We start from the raw sequence: 18,376 nt of genomic DNA on the forward strand, positions 1-18,376 counted from the left end.
TTTACAATTAAAGTTATTTGTATTTCTAAATTTGCCTCACGGGTTTGCTGCAATTTCAAATTGGTCCCCCCTGGCAACGATGCATTTAGAGGAAAGGGGTATTGTTTTCTTGGTCCCTTCCTATTTTGCGTGTGTTTTAATTCGATCCCTCCCCTCTCTTTTATTTCTAATTTGGCCCCAAAACTTCCATTTTCAATTCAATGTGGTCCCTTTTCGATTATTTTTGCCATTTTACTATACAATTAATTAATTTGAGTCTTATATTTATTATTATTATTATTATTATTATTTTGAGTATTATTATTTCTATTATTGCTATTATTATTGTTTTTATTTGTATTATTACTGTCATTATCATTATTATTATTATTTATTATTATGTTTAAACTTTTCTTCATGTGATTTATTTTGTTTTTTTATATATGTATATACATTACTTATTCTAGATTTTGTCATATATTATTATTTTTTAAAAAAATCATTTTGTATATTATTGATTTTCAAATCCTTTTCTTACATTATTATTGTTTTTTAAAAAAAGCATTTTGTATATTGCATTATTATTGATGTTTTTTTAGTGTATTAATAACAAAATTTCATTTATATAAAAAAATAAAAAAATTTTAAACCAATATTTATTCTTTTTAAATAATAAAATTTTAATAATTTTATAATTAAATTTGAATTCGATTGACAGATATTACCAACTTAATTATACTTTTAACATATACTATGAAAGATTAAAAAAATAATTTTTAAAAAATAATTTAAAGTTAATCAAATACTAATGTGTTTTCTTTTTTTTTTAAAAAAAAACTTTGTTGATTAATTTTTATAATATTATGGCTTTGTTTTATTATTAGGATGGTTTTTTCAATATTTTGAGTAATATTATTAACATTGGTTTTTAAAGATTGATTAATACAATCTTTAAAAAGGATTACAATCGGTTATTTTTTAATATTAAATTTCTTGAATATTATTAAAAATAGCAGTTTCGTTTAGATATTATCGTTAGCTAGTGTGATTGTCGTCAATCTTGTATTTGTGTTCATATTGTGTTTGATATATTGCACTATCGTAATATCAAAAAAGCACTCAAGTGACTTTTATTTTTTATGAAAAAAACTACTAGTTATATATTGGCATCATAAAAACTTATTCTCTAATATAATTGTAGGAGTTCTCATTTATTTTATGATATGATATTAGTTCTGTTTGTGCCGAGAATGGCATTCAAGTAAAGCCTCCTAACAATGCTATCATCAAAATTCGATCTTAATCCAAATCCTTGAGAAAGAAGTCCACTCCAACACTTGAGCTAATTGTATGTTGACCTCAAAAACTTTAATGAAAACAATAATATGATTGGTTTTACATTTAGTCATATTATATATTAGCATATTGAATATTAATATTACAAATTAATTTATATGAATTTTTTAAACATTTTAATTTTTTTTAGAAATTAACCCCACCGTCAAAATTTTCACCAAAGCTTCCAACCCAGATTCTATTAAAATAAATTCACCAAAAAAAGGGAAACTAAATCATAAAAGAAAAGAACTTTGAATGAAAAATGCCAAAAATTTTACAGTTACAGCAAGTTGTTTATGAAAATTTAATCTCTTACTAGAGATGGACTTATTATCCTTTTTGTTTGATTCTTGGTCATGGATCTAGAATTAAACTTGATTGACAAAAGCCCAATTCAACTTAAGTACTTAACCACAGTTGAACCCTTTCATGGGCTTTACCCCAAAACTCCCACAATCATTATCACCACCTATCATTTTATCATCATCACCCCTATTATGTCATCTAATCCCCACCCCTCCACAATTTCTTTTAATACCTTTTCTCCATCGTAGAAACTAGAATCCAAGATTTTGCCATAGCAGTGTAAAGAACAAAAAGAAAAAAAAAAATATATATATATATATAGAGGGAAAATGGGAAGGATATTTGTGGTTGAGCTTGATGGAAGGTCTTATAGATGCAAGTTTTGTAGAACTCACTTGGCTCTCCCTGATGATCTTGTTTCCAGGGTACCAACTTTCATTTTCTTCTCTTTATCTCCTTTGTGTTTCTGGGTTTTTCATTTCTGAGCCATTTGTTTTGCAGTTATCATCTAAAAATTATGTTTTGGTAGTAAAAGTTGGTTCTTGTAGTTATTATTGATGAAAGAAAGCTTAAAGTTGACAACTTTTGATGTTTGGATCCTGTTGTCTTTAGCTAGGTAACACTAGAAACATGATCAATAACAGTACTATTGGTTTTATGATGGGTTGTTGATGATAGGTTGTGAAATGAATATGTGTGTTTTGTGCAAATGTAGTTGCCATTTAAGGGAAGATTAAATAGGAGAACCTCACAGTTTAGGATTTTGGGGAATTGGGGGAAAATGTGAAATTTCAGTAAAGATTAGGATTCCATTTACTTGTCAATTAGGAACTTGATTTGTCTCTGTTGATTTAAAATCACAAATGTGGAACTCATGGACATAACAAGAGTTTCACCAAAAGACCTCATCCTCTTTTAAGATTGGGAAATTTCTTGGGTTGATGCAATCATTTATGCCTTAGCTAAGAGCCTTTATGTTCTTAAAATTATGTTCTTAAAATTACTAAACCTGAAGGTTTATTTGCTTTTCCAATGAGCTTTAGTTTGATGTATCAATTATGTGTCCTTAAATTTTGATATTAACAGTATGCAATGCATAGTTGTACTCCATGCTAACAACTTCTTTCGAATTTTCTCCATTTGTTCAGTCTTTCCATTGTCGCCGGGGGAAAGCCTACCTCTTCAATAATGCGTAAGATCTCATAGTTTCTTCGAAGATTGCTTGACTGATTTCTTTTCCCTTTTTCTTTAATGGAATGTTCATTTGGTTATCCGGATCTCATACCTTATTCTTGGCTGTGCAATACTGAAATTTTCCTATTACACCATCACGATCTTTACAAAAGCAATGAATCTTCAAAGTCTCGTAAGTGCGCGACATTTGAAGCTTTGAATCGCTTATTGTTTAGAATTCCATTCTCCAGGGTGAACATAACAGTTGGAGCCTTGGAAGAGAGGGTGATGCTATCTGGAATGCATACTGTGGCTGATATATTTTGCTGCTGTTGTGGACAAATTGTTGGCTGGAAATACGTAATTCCCGTCTTAAACACTTACACACACACACATTTTCAGATAATTCAAGATTGACAGCAAATCTAGCACCCGAAGACTGTATTCATAATCGAATCTAACTAACTTTCGTCTTTACTTTGAAGGAGGCTGCGCATGAGAAGAGTCAAAAGTACAAAGAAGGAAAGTTTGTTCTTGAGAGGTAAAACGTTTTTCTTTAGCCTTTTGGTTCCTTCATTTCTTCTTAACAATGGAAACATCATATAGGTTAGTCCGTTCTTTTGCATCGGACAGGGGAAGGATCGTGGATGAAATTGACTTCTCGTCGGAAGTATACATTGATACCCGTCCTAGTATGAGCGATGGCGAAGACGCGTAGGATGTAAACCACTGTTTCTGAGCTAGATCTAGAAATATAATATAGTAGCAGCAGGTGTAATGTATGTACATACATATATGCAGGGAAATAATGTAAGAAATTGGCGTGGAAGATTTGGTGTTTGCAACTTGATCCATCTGACAAAGTACTTGTATGTTAGTTCCATGATGTGTCTGGTACAAACATTCTTATGTTCTGTTGGGCATGCATATAACTCAAGATTCAGGCTTTATCAAAGTTCCTTTTTTTAGTTGAGACCATTTCCTTTATTAGCCTCATGTTTGCAATCAAAGTTTGGAATTTTCAGTTTTCAAAACTATTTTTCATTCTTCATTTTATACGCTATAACCTATTTTATACAATATTAACTAGAAATGAAAAATAAGTCTGAAAATTATTAAAAATTACATTATTTTAAATTCTAAAGACAATGGCATTGTACTTCATAAAATTTTAATATATATATAAATTAATAAAAAAATTAAAAAAAATTCTAAGATGTTCATAAGTTTTTTTTTTCATATCTATAACTAAGTACATTTGATATGTTAAGTAGGATTTTATATCAATGTCAATAGAATTTTAATAATTCAATAATTTTTTTCGTTCAATATAAAAATAATTTAACTAAAATTTGAAAGTTATCCGAAAAGAATTAAAAAAAAACCAAAATAACAAAAAAAGAATGTTAAGCATTAATTTAATGAGTTTGCCTTTACTTTTTTTACTTAGCTTTTGAAATTAAGTTATTTTATTAAACTAACGAATCTATAAATTTATATTTAATTAATTAAATCATGAAAAAGAAAAAAACAAAAGAGAAGTTTGTCATTTACTTATGAATTACTTTAGGTAAAACGGTTTATGAGAACCTTTAAAACGACAAGCCGGTTTGATCATGTCAAGAGCCAACGTGTTTTTATCCGTCTATTAAGGTTGCCAGGCAAAGGCGAACTCTTCCAAAAAATAATATTTTTTAAGAAAAAATAAACGTTTTTTTTTTCTCCTTCTTCTTTTGTTTTTCCCTTTAATTTTTTCATAAATTAACCTTTCCTCTTTTCCTTTCTTTCCTACTTTTTTTTTCTTTTGTGTGTGTGTGTGTGTGTGTGTGTGTGTGTTTTTCTTGCAGAGAAACGGTATAAAGAAGGGAATGTAAACAAGAATCAAATATGGGAAAATCATCTTCTTTGAAGAAAAAACGTTCCAAAAAGTCATCTCAGGTAATTTCTTTTCCTTTCCCCCTTTTTAAATTTGAATCAAATTTCCTTTTTTGCGGTTAAATTTTTGATCAATTATGACCTGCAATTTGTAGTTTAGTGGTTTAAAGATTTACCCGTTGTTTGGATGTGTAGGAACATGAAAGAAATCTTTAGGTTCATTCTTATTTTGGTTTTTTTTCTCCTTAGAAAGATTGGAAATTTTTGAACTGTTTCTAATCCAGGAAAGTGAAAGTTGAGAAATTTGGACGGGTACTTCTGGTGTTTTCTTCCTATAAAATCAAAAGTTTGAACTTTGGTTTAGTTTGTACTTAATATGGTGTTTTTAATTAGTTATTAGATAATCCTTGTTTTAGTAAGTAAAGTTAGCATTTATTAACGTTTAAATGAAAAGTTAGGGTGAAAACGGGTTCTTAATTTCTTTCCCTATGTATGTATGAATGTATGTATGTATGTGCATTCTTCATTTTAGTTGCGAATGAGGAAGAGAAATAAGGTTAAGGGCAAGAAAAGCAAATCCAAGAAGCTTCGACATCGGCAAGATGATTCTGTTTCTTATTCAGATGATAGTGATTCGACAAGTACCGTATCTATTTCATCCTCTAGTTCCGAGGATGATTATAAAAGTCAAAGGTCCCAGTCTCGTAATAGGAAGGACATGAAAGGTAAAAAGAAGAGAGCTAGAAAGCGGTCCTCCGGTAGGGAAAGTAGTGAGAATTCTCCTATAAAGAAACGTGGAGGATCAAGGAAGAGAACCAGTAAGAGGAAAAAGTCTACAAGAGATGTGATTATGAGTTCTCGTAGTAGTAGTAGGTCCTTGAGTTGCTCAACTTGTCCGAGTGACAGCGACGAGAGTGGATATGAGAAGAGAAAGGGCAGATCAGAAAGGAGGGAGAAATATGGTAGGTCGGAGAAGGTTAAAGGAAGAAGCAAAAGGAGTAAGGGCCGATCAAGGAGTTGTTCTTCTTGTAGTAGATATAATGAAGGATCTGATCATTCAATTGAGGAGAGAGTAATGGAAGAGAGCAACACGAGGCGGCTGAAATCGGTTATTACTGTTGTTAAGCGAGAAAATGAAAGCAGCAGAGAATTGATTGCTGATGAGCCTAAAGAAGATGTATATGATTACGATGATTACCCATCCTGTAGGAGCAATGATAGCAATGATGGCTGTAATCGGAGAGAGTTACAGCAATATCCCCATGCTGTATCTGAAACGAAAAGGCCTCCAGATGATGAGCAAGTAGAAGTTTCTAATGTCAGAACGAGCAGCATCGAGGAAATTAATGTTTCGAATGCAACTGATGGTTTAAATGGTGGTGATATTGAATTGATTTTAAGACAGCGTGCACTGGAGAACTTGAAAAAGTTTCATGGTGGGCTCCAGAAAAACATTAATCCTCCAATTATTCCAAACAATAATAGTGCTGCTGATGTTAAAACACTGTCTTCTGTAAACACTGACTCGTTTCAGATTACAGCCCCTAAGGCAGATGATGGTAGAATGGTGATAACAAGCCAAGTGAGCCAACAGATTAGACAGTCTCCGGTTAGAAGAGACTCATCTGCCCTTCCTAAGAATGATAGGAACACTCAACATATGAGTGATGGAAAATATTCCGAGACTGTCGGGAGTGATCTTGCTCCCCCATTGGCTCGGGTGGTTTCAACTTCTGTTCCTACTAATAAGCCGAAGTTGGTTATGTCACAAACCGGTCTTCAAGCTCCTAACACTCACACTATGCGGAAACAAGAAGCTTCCACCCAAGAACCTTATCAAGCCAAGTTGGTAACCGATAGTAATGTGGATGAGGGTGGTTTAGAAACCACCCAAACCATAAAACCCTCCGAGGAGAATGCAGCTTCTGTTTCTGATAGGCTGAAATCTGTTAAATTGCGAGCAGGACAGGAGCCACCTGATACTTATAGCACCCAAAAACAAGATTCTGCTGCACTAGAATCTTCTCAAGGTAAGTCGGTAACTGAGAGTAGCGTGAATGATAGTAGTTCCCAAAGTGTGAACCCCCATGAATGTGGCAATCTGGGCAGTAAAGTTAACGATACATGCAATAAGCCAACTTCTTCTGGAAACATTAGCTCAGATAAACAGGAAGATGAGACCAAAGATAGTTCACAATTTCAACAAAAGACAATGTCAGTAATGCGGGGTGGGGAAATGGTACAGGTTAGGTTTTAACCCGGTAGTATGGATTTATCTATCTCTTAAGTGTCAATCATAATATTGTTGAATTTATTTTATTTTATTTTTTCTTTTTGCAGGTGAGTTACCAGGTCTATATTCCGAAGCGAGCCCCTGCTTTGGCTAGGAGACAGCTCAAGCGCTGAGCTTCCCTGTTACCTATTGGATTGATTTGGATGACCCGAGAACTGCAGCAGATAACTACAATTTTGGCTGCTATTGCAATGCTATTGATAGTTTTAGAGGACTAAATTATGATAATGGACCTAATGATTTATGATTCATCTCTAGTGCAGCAGCCATAGCTTGTTAGAAGAATTGAAGTAATTGATGGCAGTATGTTATGCTAGCATCGTTGTCATTGTAATATTTTAGCTCGCTTAAATATTAGATGTACCTTTCTGGGGATAGTTGCTTTTTTTTCTTTCTTTTTACTGCACGTACTTGATAGTTTTATATACAATATGATCATACAAATAAAACATGAACACAATATAAATAATTTAATTATTTGAGATTTTTTTTTCTTTTTTGGTAATAATAACAGGATAGTTTAATTACAAACTATCAAAGTTGGCCAAAAATTGGCCAAAAAGATTGGATATCTAAACGAATCTGATCAGTGACCTTAGCTGGAGGAACATGAAAAATTAGTGAACCACCTGAATAATCCTTCATTGAGCCTGCTAGAAAGGGGATGCATGTTTTCAATTCAAAATTATGGTAATTGATATCAAACTATCCAATTAAACAATGAAATAATTGAATAAAGGGCAAATGGTTGCCTACTTTTTCATTCATGAAAATTAAACAGTGGAAAATTGTAAACTCTTAACTCATTGTGCAAAGATTATACAAAGAGATTATTTTTAATGAATGATTAATGTTTGTGAGATTACATATTGTAATGCGATAATTGCAAAATCTAATTATACATCAATGTTGTCCCCATAACAAAAATGTAAAAATAGAAGATTTAATCATAATGGATGCAAAAATACATAATTTCTCACAATGTTATGTACATCAAAATCAAAAGAAGTGCAGAACTGTAAACAGACTACAAAAACAGATATAATCCATCTCTGGTTTTTCCCTTCATGATGGGTTGAGATCGCGCGATGTTTGGTTTTGCCACCTGCATTATATGAACAGTTTTGGGCCATTAAAAATAGCAGAGTGTGAGTTGGATTTAATCTTCTAAAACAAGGATCCTTTTGTTAAAGGAGCAATATTTTTTAACCAACCTGGAAAGTAGAAATCTCGCGAGAGGGCTCAAGTTGGAATTTGAATTAAGTTGCTGTTTTCTTTTACTGTCGATTTCCATGTTTGGAGTTTGTGTATCTTCAGAAGTTGTCTTGCCCTTATTGAACAAGCGGACTGCTAGTTCCTGCATATCTTTCATAGACGATTCCTTTGAGCTGCAAAAGTTTACCTCTGTTTTAGTCTTCAAGTTAAAGGACCAAGACCAGTTATACAAAAGGGATGATACTGTGAGATAAGAAATTTTTAACCTTGCCAGTCGCTCGAGCAACCTGCGAACAAGAGCTTCACAAGATCCAGGCTTTGCACCCTCCATTTTTATGAGGGAATTAGTAACTGCACGTACAACTGATACTTCTGAATCATCAGGAATGACCTATTTTGTATACATTAAGAAAAATGTAAGTAAGCATCACAGCAAGTAACTTCAAAATGCAACCATGTTCGGATGATGGGATCGAGTAAAAGCATAAATGTGCACAATCAAGCTTAGAAACATGCATAGTTTTGCCAGGTGCGCTCTATCTAGGACACAGGCAGGAACTAGGACCTTATTTACTAATTTGATCAAAATTTTCCAGCTTCCTCCAGATTTTACTCGTTTTAAGTTGCTCCTCTACTTCAAAACAACTGTAGATCTACTAGTCAAAACCATTTTCAATAACCTATCTGGATTATTCCATATTCTATCTTTTGAAAAATATTTTTATTTATTATCTACTCATTGAAGTTGTATGGGTTATTGTTTCATTCCCCTCTCATCAATATATGAATCACTCATTATATGTACTGCTTACTCGACATAGATAAATCTGTAACATTAAAAGCATCTTGATACAGCCTCTAAGGTAAAGATGCTAAAATATGAAGAATATTTCAAAGTTACTTCTGTCGCACTAACTGGCAGGGAAATGCAAAATAAACATCAAGTAGCACGCACCTCTTTTAGGGAAGGGATAAGCAACATGGATAGTGACACAGATGATGATATTATCTTGGCATTTTCTTCATCATCACTTGGTTGACGTGATCGTGGAAAGAATCTTTGTGCATCAAAATAGTCACGAGAACTTCTGGAAAAAAAAATAATACTTGGAGGTAGTAACACAACCAAATCATAACTGAAGCCATATAAAATTCTCAACATTGTAAACATTGAAAGTTAGCTCTTTATCAGGCTTACCTGGAAGAATCAGAATTGTTGCTCACTTGATCTCTTCTTCTATTTTCCTGCCCAGGGGAATTGATCTTGCTCAGTCCAGACCTATCCCTCGCATTTCCTTTCCTCAACCCTGCCTGAATTGCAGCTTTCGCCTGAATTGACATTTAGAAGATGAGTTTTTCAACAGAGGCCACGATCATACACTGAATCTATAATTCAAGTTCCATGGCGAATTCATATTTCTACAGGATGAATTTGGGTATCCAATTAAAAATATGACATACAATAAAAGGTTTTAGGAAAATTCCAGCTAGACAATTATATATTTGATTGTAGGCAGAATCTAGAACAAGTAAAACATGAAATTATCAAACAAGTTTGTTAGACGTATATGATAGTAAAAAGTCAGAACAAGAAGTAATACAAATATCACAAAACATATCAATATAATCAATGAAACATGCACTCTACAGCCCTTTGATAGAGATTCACAACCAAATAAGAAGTACCTAAAATGGTTTACAACATGTAAAAACTGATCAAGAAAGATGAAAAACAAAAACAACCTCTGCCAGATTTGATGCACTATCTTCAACTGATGCACTTGAAGTTCTCTCTTGAATTCCTAGCCTGGATCTTGGAGTTCGAGGAGAATCAGATTCATCATGTTGGCCACGCACAACAACGGTTCCAAAGGTAGAAGCATCTTCAGTAGAAGCATATGTGCTGCTATACTACACAGCACATTGAAATCTAATAAAATCAATGGCTGGCATGGGAACAGAGATTTTATTTACTTAAAAGTTTTGCGTAGATACTGTGAAAGAAGTGAAGGAAGCTTACAAGAGAGCTTGGGTCATTTAACAATGCAGATGATTGAGATCCTCTAGGAGACCTTACGACAACTGTTCCTGACCCGTTGACAGACATTTCATCCTGAGAATAAAGCAACAAAAACAATGTGACAAGATCTGAGAGTAAAAGGAACATATAGTTAAGGGTAAAGAGGCATACAAACAACAGATTATATGAAACTGGCTCTAGCTTAACAGAAATGATTGGTGAATCCAGCCAAGAAAATTTAATTTCTAGACCCCATCACCAGCATACAGAAAAAGAGTTCTCAGAAAAGTATACACGTTATTAAATTGCAAGTGAATTTAGTCATAAGCTTAATTTCACCCTGTTAATTTCAGAAAAACAAGTCTTTGAAGCGCATATAGATCATCCCATTGGATTAGGTTTTGATGCCAAAAGCCATGCTGCAAAATAATTTTGCCATTGCTTCAAGTACTGTTTCCACCCTATTTGTATGAAAGAGAGAGAGAGAGAGAGAGAATCTTACATCGTAGTTATTATCTTGATTTTTATTGTAGTATGAATCTCTAGTGGCTTTTCCAGAGGAATTTTCTGGGAATTCATCAGGCGCATTACCACTCTCTGGAGTTCTTGGTATAGCTTGATTATTAGCAACTTCTACTTTCCTTTCTCTAACCTGTGGTGGTCGTACAGCACTTCGGACAGTACCCGTACTGTTTGGTCCACCAATGCTGAAGTCCCATCCAACATTTTTAAATATTTTTCCCTGATTACTGCTGATAAGAAAAAGTCAGCAAAAATCCCATCAAAATCAATAAAGTACTTCTGATTAACAAGATTAACCCACCTAGCTCGAACGATTTCTTCACCTCTTATATCTCTTTTCACCTTTACGGTGTCAGTTGACTCTCCTACAGCTTTGGGGCCAGTTCTGGGGGTTTCTGCATCTTCCTTTAATTGGTACTTTGGGCGCTCTCTAAAAACACAAAAAGCATCTTAGCTACAATAGCCAATGGAAGAATGTACTTGAACTTAACATCCCCTTGTCATGGTATTTCAGAAACATAACTAAAACCATATGCATAATTTAGTTTCAAGGGTGCATTGACACCTCAAAACTGTCAGATACAAGTTCCAACATGTAGATTATTAAACACTGAGTACGAGGTGGGCACCTAATTCTCTCAAGAAGCTTCTGACTCTTCCTAGCATTCCTGATAAAGCGATGCTTGAGAAGTTCTCTGGCACTGGGCCTCTGAAATAAACAGAGTAAAGAAAAGCACAAGGCACTTTACAGCAGCAGAAAAAGTAAAGACAATCAAGCCAAGATCTCTCATCTTATACCCTTCAGAATAGTTTTGAAAACTAATACATCGTTGATAACATCGCACTTTAATTGGAAGCTTACAGAGTTCAGGGTAAACTAGAAAAGCTAAACAAATAAACATTCAAAAGCATAACTCCATACCTCAGCAGGCACTTTCTTTAAACATAAGGAAACAAATTCTTTCATAGGACGTGAAAAATGCTCATCCAACTGCAGGATAGAAATTTTGAATATATTTAAACAGAAAAGCACAAGAATTCCATCAAGAATAAGAAATATGGAATAAATCATTATAAACTTCATAAATATAACAAAAAACTATTGACATTACCTGAGGTGGATTTTCTCGAGGTATTATAAAAAGAACTCTCATAGGGTGCAGGTCTGACAGTGGAGGTTCTCCTTTGGCCATTTCAATTACCGTTATGCCCAAAGACCATATATCAGCCTGCATCAGCAAAGAGCCCCAGTGACGGAATGCTCATTACTCAACAAGGGCTAGCAGACAGATATTGCAGGCTGTGTGCAAGTAAGCAAGAGAATGTGCAGATGGATGGCAGGTAAAAGCAGTAAAACATGCCAGAAAACTTGGGAAAAAACTCCAAAACACAGCTTTTAGAAGTACCTTCTCGTTGTATCCTTCTGAATTCTGAATCACTTCCGGTGCCATCCAGAATGGTGTTCCTACGAAAGTCTAACATTGTCAACCATATTAGTTCATTGATGATCATATGACAATGACACCATTCAGTCATCAGAAAGATAATGAACTGTGGGTTAAAAGGAATGTTGACTAATTTAGCCAATAAAGAGTATATATTAGGAGAATAGAAAAGAATTATAACTTATCAAAGACTTGTCAACTTTGCTTTTCTATAAAAGAAACAAATATGGACAAAAAATTAACACTAAAAAGATTGCAACAGACAAAGCCTGGATATCGTCCTTCTTAACCAAAAAAATAAAGTACCTTCCTCCGTGATATCGTCCTTGTTAGTTGTGCTGAAACACCAAAATCTGCAACCTGTAACAGGGGCATAAATTTAACTTCCAACAGCAAAACACATAGACCTTCACACATTTTATGCATAGATTCATTGACGTAAGCCAATTTGAGAGGAAGGAAAGTACCTTAACATCACCATTCTCAGTCAATAAAATGTTTGCCGCTGCAAAAGTGATAGCAAAATGTTGAGGAACAAAGAATAACTCAATAAAACCAAACATATAAAGAAATTAAATGAAGGCTAAAAACAAATGAAACATAATCTGAAGAAACCTCTTCAAGTCCAAAACCAAATGTAGAATTTTTCTTCTATTTAAATGACAACTGTATTTATAAATTATAAGAGGATCAAGAGACGGAAGAAAACAACCTTTGATATCTCTATGAATCTTTCCTTCATTATGTAAATATTCAATCGCATGCAACAAATCTCGTGAAATACATGCAATTGACATTTCATCTAATGGATGGCCAGATTGGAGCTGTAAATAAACAATCATTGTTAGCTTTCCAGAAAAACTAAATGTTGTCCAGGAGCAATAGTGCATCAGATCAGATAATAAACAAGTTTGCTGAGACAAATATAAGCAGACAAAGACTATTTCATATGCAACTGGCGTGATACAACAAAATGAGCAGTTGGCACCCCAAGGTTTTCAAACCAGAGATTGTGTACTGACACTAGAACCGGGGGGGGGGGTGACCACAAAGGTCTACATGAAAATGGCTTGAAATTGGAATTAAAAGCACTAGTACAGAAAAGATGGCAGAAATGCCTTCAATATTTTGCAAACATACTTTAGTTGACATTTAGCAATCTGGAACTAGAAGAAAGTAATGGAAGTAACCTACTAGGTCAGCAACTGAACCACCCGCCATGTATTCCATTATTATCCATAGTTTAGTTTGGTGAAGATAGGAACCATAGTACTCTGTGATGTATGGACAACGGCATTGTGACAAAACCGAAATTTCCTGGAACAAAAAGGAAACATATGAAAAACCTGGTAATCAACTCATTGAAGACATAGGATACTAGCATACAAGAAAGTGAGGTAATACCTTTTGAATATCCTCGATTTCATCCTCACTGTAGAGTACAAAACAAAGGCAAGCATAAGAAACAGATAAATAGAAAAAGGAAAAACACTATGGAAGAAATTGTTACTTGCCCCATCTACTTGATCCTGCATAAAGGCACATGCAAGTTGCTGACTAAGCACATTGAGGGATGAAGTTGATAAAGGGAATAAAATTTGCTTTGCTGATAATGCACAGACTAATGGTGCAATTAATTTAATCATAAAGCAAGGGTGGTTTTGTCACCATAAAACCCCACGCACATACATAGAAAACGAGAGGAAGATGAGGAACAAATGAATATCATATACAAGACTTTGTTGCTTATAGCAAGCACCTGCTATGAGACACTTTAATGAGGAATAAATCAAGGAAAATATAACAAAGGTATCCACTTACGATTCTTCTAAATCAATAACTTTAATAGCAACTTCCTTGTTCAGTTCCTTGTCAAACCTGCAAATCAGGAAAGGCATCAGCTATCCATCTCATTTTCATTAATCATGATTCACGATTTAAAAAGCCACAGCATATGCAACATGATTACAGGTAAGAAATGGGCATATAGATGTGTTGCAGTACAATTAGCAGTCATACAGTCAAATAAGATGAACTCATTCTAAAAGAATCAATTTTGGCCTATACCAATTATCAATAAAAAAGTATTGAAATATTACATGATTAAAATAACTAATATACAGCCATTTTCATAAAGTGTTCCCAGGTAATTTAGACTCCTTTTACATGTTAACAATTAAAAAGATAAAAAAATAAATAAGAGGGTAAGTTAAAAAGTGGGGGTCCAATTAAAGAGATTACCCGCCCAGCAGTACCCATTTTCGAAAATATCAGTCTAATCTAGTAAACTCAAAAAGAACAAGTTTGCCTTTTTCACTCGTATGCACACCTATTCCGCATCTAAAAGGATACAAGAAGTCAAACAACTACTAAAGGAATAAAAAGAAGTCACTAACTATAAAAAGACAATAATATACAAAATAGACCAAGGAAAATTAGGCTATATTTTTGCTTGAATTTCACAAAAAGATTGTCAAACTATGCATGCACACCTTAATAACTCAAAATGTAAGTATTTATGTACCACTTAAAAGTGCTGCATCCAGGCTAAGCAAAATAGAGCGAAAATAAAAAGGTCAAAGAGAAATTTGGTAGAAAAGGGTAACAGAACAAATGAAATTTGAAGAGAAAAAGGAGAAACCAGAGAGAACCAAGGGTTAGGAAATTTCAAGTTCAAAACTCCAAATTTCAATAATTTCTTGATCCAAAGCTACCAAAAATCAGAAATAATAGAAGTACTTATAAGCTACACCATAAAACGTGAGATAAACAGAAAACACATGCAACCCTAAGAAAACCTAGAAATTAAATAAAACTTATATAATAAATTCCAATAAAATTCCAAGTCTTCAAACTTCTCTTTATTGTGCATTAGTAAGAAGTAATATTGCTGCGTACAAGGGCTAAATAAATCATTGAACATTCCAATTGGCCAAGTAGATTTTACACCAAAGGAAGGTAAACCATTGCAATCACAATTTACAAGTAAAACATAGACAACAATAAAAAAAATTCCAATTTTTGCTATTACAATTTCAGTCAATTTCTTTACATGATAAACAGGAATTCTAAATCAAAACATAGCATCTATGATAAGTTAAAATGTATTTTTTAATCTTGAGATCATATATATAGGTTAGTAAAGGGTGGGTTTCATTTCAGTTATAGATTATCAGTTAAATTTATTCTTTTCTGCCTTTTTAAGAAACAGTATCAGAGGGACCACAACCATTTAATCCTTAATTATTAACTTCCATGATTCCATCACATGACAAAAACTTATTCTTATTTTATTCTCTGTCCCTCCCTCCTCCCCCCCCCCCCCCCGGTTTTGGAGGGAGAAGTAAATGTAGACATTTTGCACTGATTTAAATCAAAACATAACTAAAATTCAGTAAGACCTACCATAGATGTAACTATCTCAGGATTATCTAACAGGTCAAACTTTGCAGAATCAAATCGCTATTAATGAAAAAAAAAGATAAAAAAAGTTATTATAATGCTCACACAGTTCTCAGGTGTCTCCAAAAACTCCAAATTGAAGTGCAAAATTTAAAGTTAATATAGCTTAGTCGATCAATACCCGGCAACCTTTGAAGCTCCTTTTTCCTTCACCCACAGGAAGAATTTCTTTTTCTATATTTAAATATTAAAAAGAAATTCAGCTCTCAAGGGCATGAAGTATTTTAACTTGGACTCTAAAACATTTCAATTCGACAATAGCGTCAGTATCAATTATGACTAATCCACTAATCTACTCCTATCAAACACCAGTAACTAACAAAATCCTACAACGTGCAGCATAATACATACAATCACAAGTCACACTGTCACATTCACTTTAAGTTCTTTCCTTGTGACAAAAATGTAAATAAACAATTCAATGCGCTCAAGCGGTGTAATGAAGAATGAAATGGAAAAACAATAGACTTACGCTTTGTAGACATCGCCAAAGGATCCTCTGCCAATCAACTCCGACTGACTAAACCTTGACCCTGCTGCTTCTGGTAGACCTGCTATATCAGCCATTTCTGCATACAAACCCTTTGGACACCAAAGAGCAAATGTACCCTAAATTCAACCCTCTCAAACATTCACATTCCACGCATGCTTCAGTGAGAACTTGATGCCCACTTCCTAATTCCCAAAACCAGCCTCAAAAACCCAATCCCTGGAACAAGAAATTTAGAAGCAATCCTATTAATATCCTCAAATAAAAAACACAACTATAAATAACAAAAAAAAAAGCATAACCCAAAGTAAATCCCACATTTTAAGATCTAAAAACCCAATTAAAATAACCCCTAGTTTACCCCCCAAAAAAATTTTTGAAATCAGAGAATGCCCATTAGCTCTTACAATGAAAGCAAAACATAAAAACCCCCCGAAAAACACATAACAATAAAATTTCCTTTCCTGTTAGGTGATAGAATGGATATGTTGAAGTGACAGCCGAACAAAAACGAGAAGAATTCTTACAAACAAATTTAACAACTACCCATTACAAATTTCACAAACACTCTCGATAGTGAAATCACAACACCCCTACGTGTCTTACAAAAAAGATCTTTTAAAAAAATTATTGTTTCGTTTTGATTTTTACCTGTTCGGTTTTGGCAGATCTTTCTCTTTCGTTCTTTCGATGTTTGTCACTCTCTGTAATCGTCAAGAGACACAGAAGAATTTTCAAAGCTATGACATAAATCGAAAAATAAAAATAATATAAATAAAAATTTGTTTGTTAATGGAAATTCTCTGTTTGGTATTTTTCCTTCCTTGGTATTACGGGTAAAAATCGAGGATGAATTAAAACGCTGCGTTTTCTTTTGTTTGTATACTATGAAATGAGCCCGTATCTTTTTGTCTGCTTTTATTTGTTCTTAATATGTCTTTTATACTGAACTGGGCCGAGACAGGACGGCCCACTTATATCAATGACGTGGCTCAACAATGCCCAATGACTTAACTTGGTCCTGCCATAATTCATTTTTATGGGGATGGGTAGAGATTTGTCCCAATATGAATTGTGAAATCAGTATTAATTAATATTTTAAATAACAAAAAGTGAAAAATTAATAGGGTTATTTAAGTATTTTACTTTTTTCTTAAAAACAATTTTAAATAAATTTGAGGTATTTTTAAAAATAATTAAATACAAAAATAGTATGGAAATAGATTAAATACGAAAATCAAGTGTTTTCTACAATAACTTTGGATATTGCCTAACACATTAGTAGCACCGACAAACTTTAAAAAAAATTGACAAGAAAAAAAAGTTGAAAAAGTAAAAAATTTTATTTTTTTTTAATTAGTGCCACTAATGTATCTGGTGACACCCTTGATTAAATATAAAAAACTGGTAATAAGCATTAAAAACTTGGAAGTAGAAATGGTTTTAGAGAAAGTGAGGTGAGTGGGATTTTAAGAATGTGCTGTCGAGTTGCAATTAACCATTGAAAAAATGAAGCATTAATTATCTAGTGTTGAAACCACAACTTTCAACTTTTTTTCCTATTAAATTTTTTTTAAAGTTTTAATTGTGCTGCCAATTTGTCATGCAGAAACATAAAAAAATTCACTTTTTTAGTTTTTTTTTTTCTTGTCAAGCCTATTTGTTTGAAAAAAAATGTCTTGAGCGATACCCAAAGTTATTATAAAAACACCTCATTTTTCATATTTAATCTATTTTTATACCAATTTCGTATTTTATTTTTCTAGATTATTAAAAAAAAACTTGACTTGTTATCAATTATTTTCAACAATCACATTCACTTCTTACCTAATATTTTTCTTTTAAAAAAAACCCTACATATTTATCCTTAAAACTAACAAATATTCTTTTAAAGAACTAATTAAAACAAAAAAAAATCCAATGAAGGAAATATATTTATCTATCATGCAACTTAAAAGAAATCATTATTAATTTTTAAAATTTTTATTTTTACCCACAGAGAAAGCGGATGTCCCATTTCTCAAAAACACAAATTTTCTAAGTACCTTTTTCCTAATTATAGATGTTGTCTTAATTTACGATTAGGTTATAAAATAAATAAGTTGATTACTTGATAAATTCTTTTATACAAAATTACGTAATCATCCTTAAATTATTATTAACATTTCTTTAGATTTCTAAGTAATCTTATTCACTAATAAAGTATTGCATTTACTCCAAATCATTCTTCCCTCTACCATTAACAAATTATTACATGA

The 18,376-nt window shown here is 32.9% G+C and overlaps 3 protein-coding genes across 12 annotated transcripts; 2 read left to right on the forward strand and 1 right to left on the reverse strand.

Moving 5' to 3' along the window:
* The first annotated feature begins 1,748 nt into the window (after nt 1–1,748).
* Nucleotides 1,749–3,764, forward strand: LOC107916864 (protein yippee-like At5g53940). Of its 5 annotated transcripts, none has more exons than XM_016846234.2 (5): nt 1,749–2,048; nt 2,772–2,815; nt 3,048–3,156; nt 3,282–3,337; nt 3,403–3,764. In XM_016846234.2, the coding sequence occupies exons 1-5, from the start codon at nt 1,953–1,955 to the stop codon at nt 3,512–3,514; spliced, it is 417 nt and encodes a 138-aa protein (XP_016701723.1). In that variant the 5' UTR covers nt 1,749–1,952; the 3' UTR covers nt 3,515–3,764. The 5 variants fall into 5 exon arrangements, with proteins under 5 accessions (XP_016701723.1, XP_016701720.1, XP_016701724.1 ...); XM_016846231.2 differs by having other exon boundaries at nt 1,755–2,048; nt 2,970–3,156; XM_016846235.2 differs by having other exon boundaries at nt 1,756–2,048; nt 3,430–3,764.
* A 658-nt stretch (nt 3,765–4,422) lies between these two features.
* LOC107917759 (serine/arginine repetitive matrix protein 4) lies at nt 4,423–7,341 on the forward strand. The gene is made up of 3 exons (XM_041075297.1): nt 4,423–4,734; nt 5,204–6,916; nt 7,012–7,341. Exons 1-3 carry the CDS (start codon nt 4,684–4,686, stop codon nt 7,075–7,077), a joined length of 1,830 nt encoding a protein of 609 aa, XP_040931231.1. The 5' UTR covers nt 4,423–4,683; the 3' UTR covers nt 7,078–7,341.
* A 550-nt stretch (nt 7,342–7,891) lies between these two features.
* LOC107917758 (germinal center kinase 1) lies at nt 7,892–17,032 on the reverse strand. Of its 6 annotated transcripts, none has more exons than XM_016847054.2 (21): nt 16,770–17,032; nt 16,101–16,337; nt 13,988–14,044; nt 13,571–13,598; nt 13,361–13,483; nt 12,879–12,990; nt 12,634–12,671; nt 12,473–12,526; nt 12,128–12,196; nt 11,834–11,950; nt 11,644–11,712; nt 11,351–11,430; nt 11,023–11,151; nt 10,702–10,951; nt 10,200–10,292; nt 9,923–10,090; nt 9,378–9,508; nt 9,135–9,267; nt 8,446–8,570; nt 8,179–8,352; nt 7,892–8,069 (listed from the first exon to the last, which is right to left on the reverse strand). In XM_016847054.2, exons 2-21 carry the CDS (start codon nt 16,193–16,195, stop codon nt 8,030–8,032), a joined length of 2,085 nt encoding a protein of 694 aa, XP_016702543.2. In that variant the 5' UTR covers nt 16,196–16,337; nt 16,770–17,032; the 3' UTR covers nt 7,892–8,029. The 6 variants fall into 6 exon arrangements, with proteins under 6 accessions (XP_016702543.2, XP_016702545.2, XP_016702546.2 ...); XM_016847056.2 differs by having other exon boundaries at nt 10,702–10,948; nt 16,770–16,956; XM_016847057.2 differs by having other exon boundaries at nt 9,135–9,264; nt 16,770–16,932.
* Between the last annotated feature and the right edge of the window lie 1,344 nt (nt 17,033–18,376).

The sequence above is a fragment of the Gossypium hirsutum genome, chromosome A01 (assembly GCF_007990345.1).
Source record: "Gossypium hirsutum isolate 1008001.06 chromosome A01, Gossypium_hirsutum_v2.1, whole genome shotgun sequence".
In the NCBI taxonomy this organism is placed as follows: Eukaryota; Viridiplantae; Streptophyta; class Magnoliopsida; order Malvales; family Malvaceae; genus Gossypium; species Gossypium hirsutum.

What these genes read in the sequence shown, in the direction of transcription:
- LOC107916864 (XM_016846231.2), top strand. Translation starts at nt 1,953, where the DNA reads ATGGGAAGGATATTTGTGGTTGAGCTTGATGGAAGGTCTTATAGATGC. An exon ending in GCCTACCTCTTCAATAATGC is followed by an intron (nt 2,816 to 2,969) that starts GTAAGATCTCAT and finishes TCTTTACAAAAG; the next exon opens with CAATGAATCTTCAAAGTCTC. An exon ending in AAATTGTTGGCTGGAAATAC is followed by an intron (nt 3,157 to 3,281) that starts GTAATTCCCGTC and finishes TTTACTTTGAAG; the next exon opens with GAGGCTGCGCATGAGAAGAG.
- LOC107917759 (XM_041075297.1), top strand. Translation starts at nt 4,684, where the DNA reads ATGGGAAAATCATCTTCTTTGAAGAAAAAACGTTCCAAAAAGTCATCT. An exon ending in GTTCCAAAAAGTCATCTCAG is followed by an intron (nt 4,735 to 5,203) that starts GTAATTTCTTTT and finishes TCTTCATTTTAG; the next exon opens with TTGCGAATGAGGAAGAGAAA. An exon ending in GGGGTGGGGAAATGGTACAG is followed by an intron (nt 6,917 to 7,011) that starts GTTAGGTTTTAA and finishes TTCTTTTTGCAG; the next exon opens with GTGAGTTACCAGGTCTATAT.
- LOC107917758 (XM_016847054.2), bottom strand. Translation starts at nt 16,195, where the DNA reads ATGGCTGATATAGCAGGTCTACCAGAAGCAGCAGGGTCAAGGTTTAGT. An exon ending in GTTATTGATTTAGAAGAATC is followed by an intron (nt 13,599 to 13,987) that starts GTAAGTGGATAC and finishes TGTACTCTACAG; the next exon opens with TGAGGATGAAATCGAGGATA. An exon ending in AAGCTTCTTGAGAGAATTAG is followed by an intron (nt 11,152 to 11,350) that starts GTGCCCACCTCG and finishes TTGTGTTTTTAG; the next exon opens with AGAGCGCCCAAAGTACCAAT.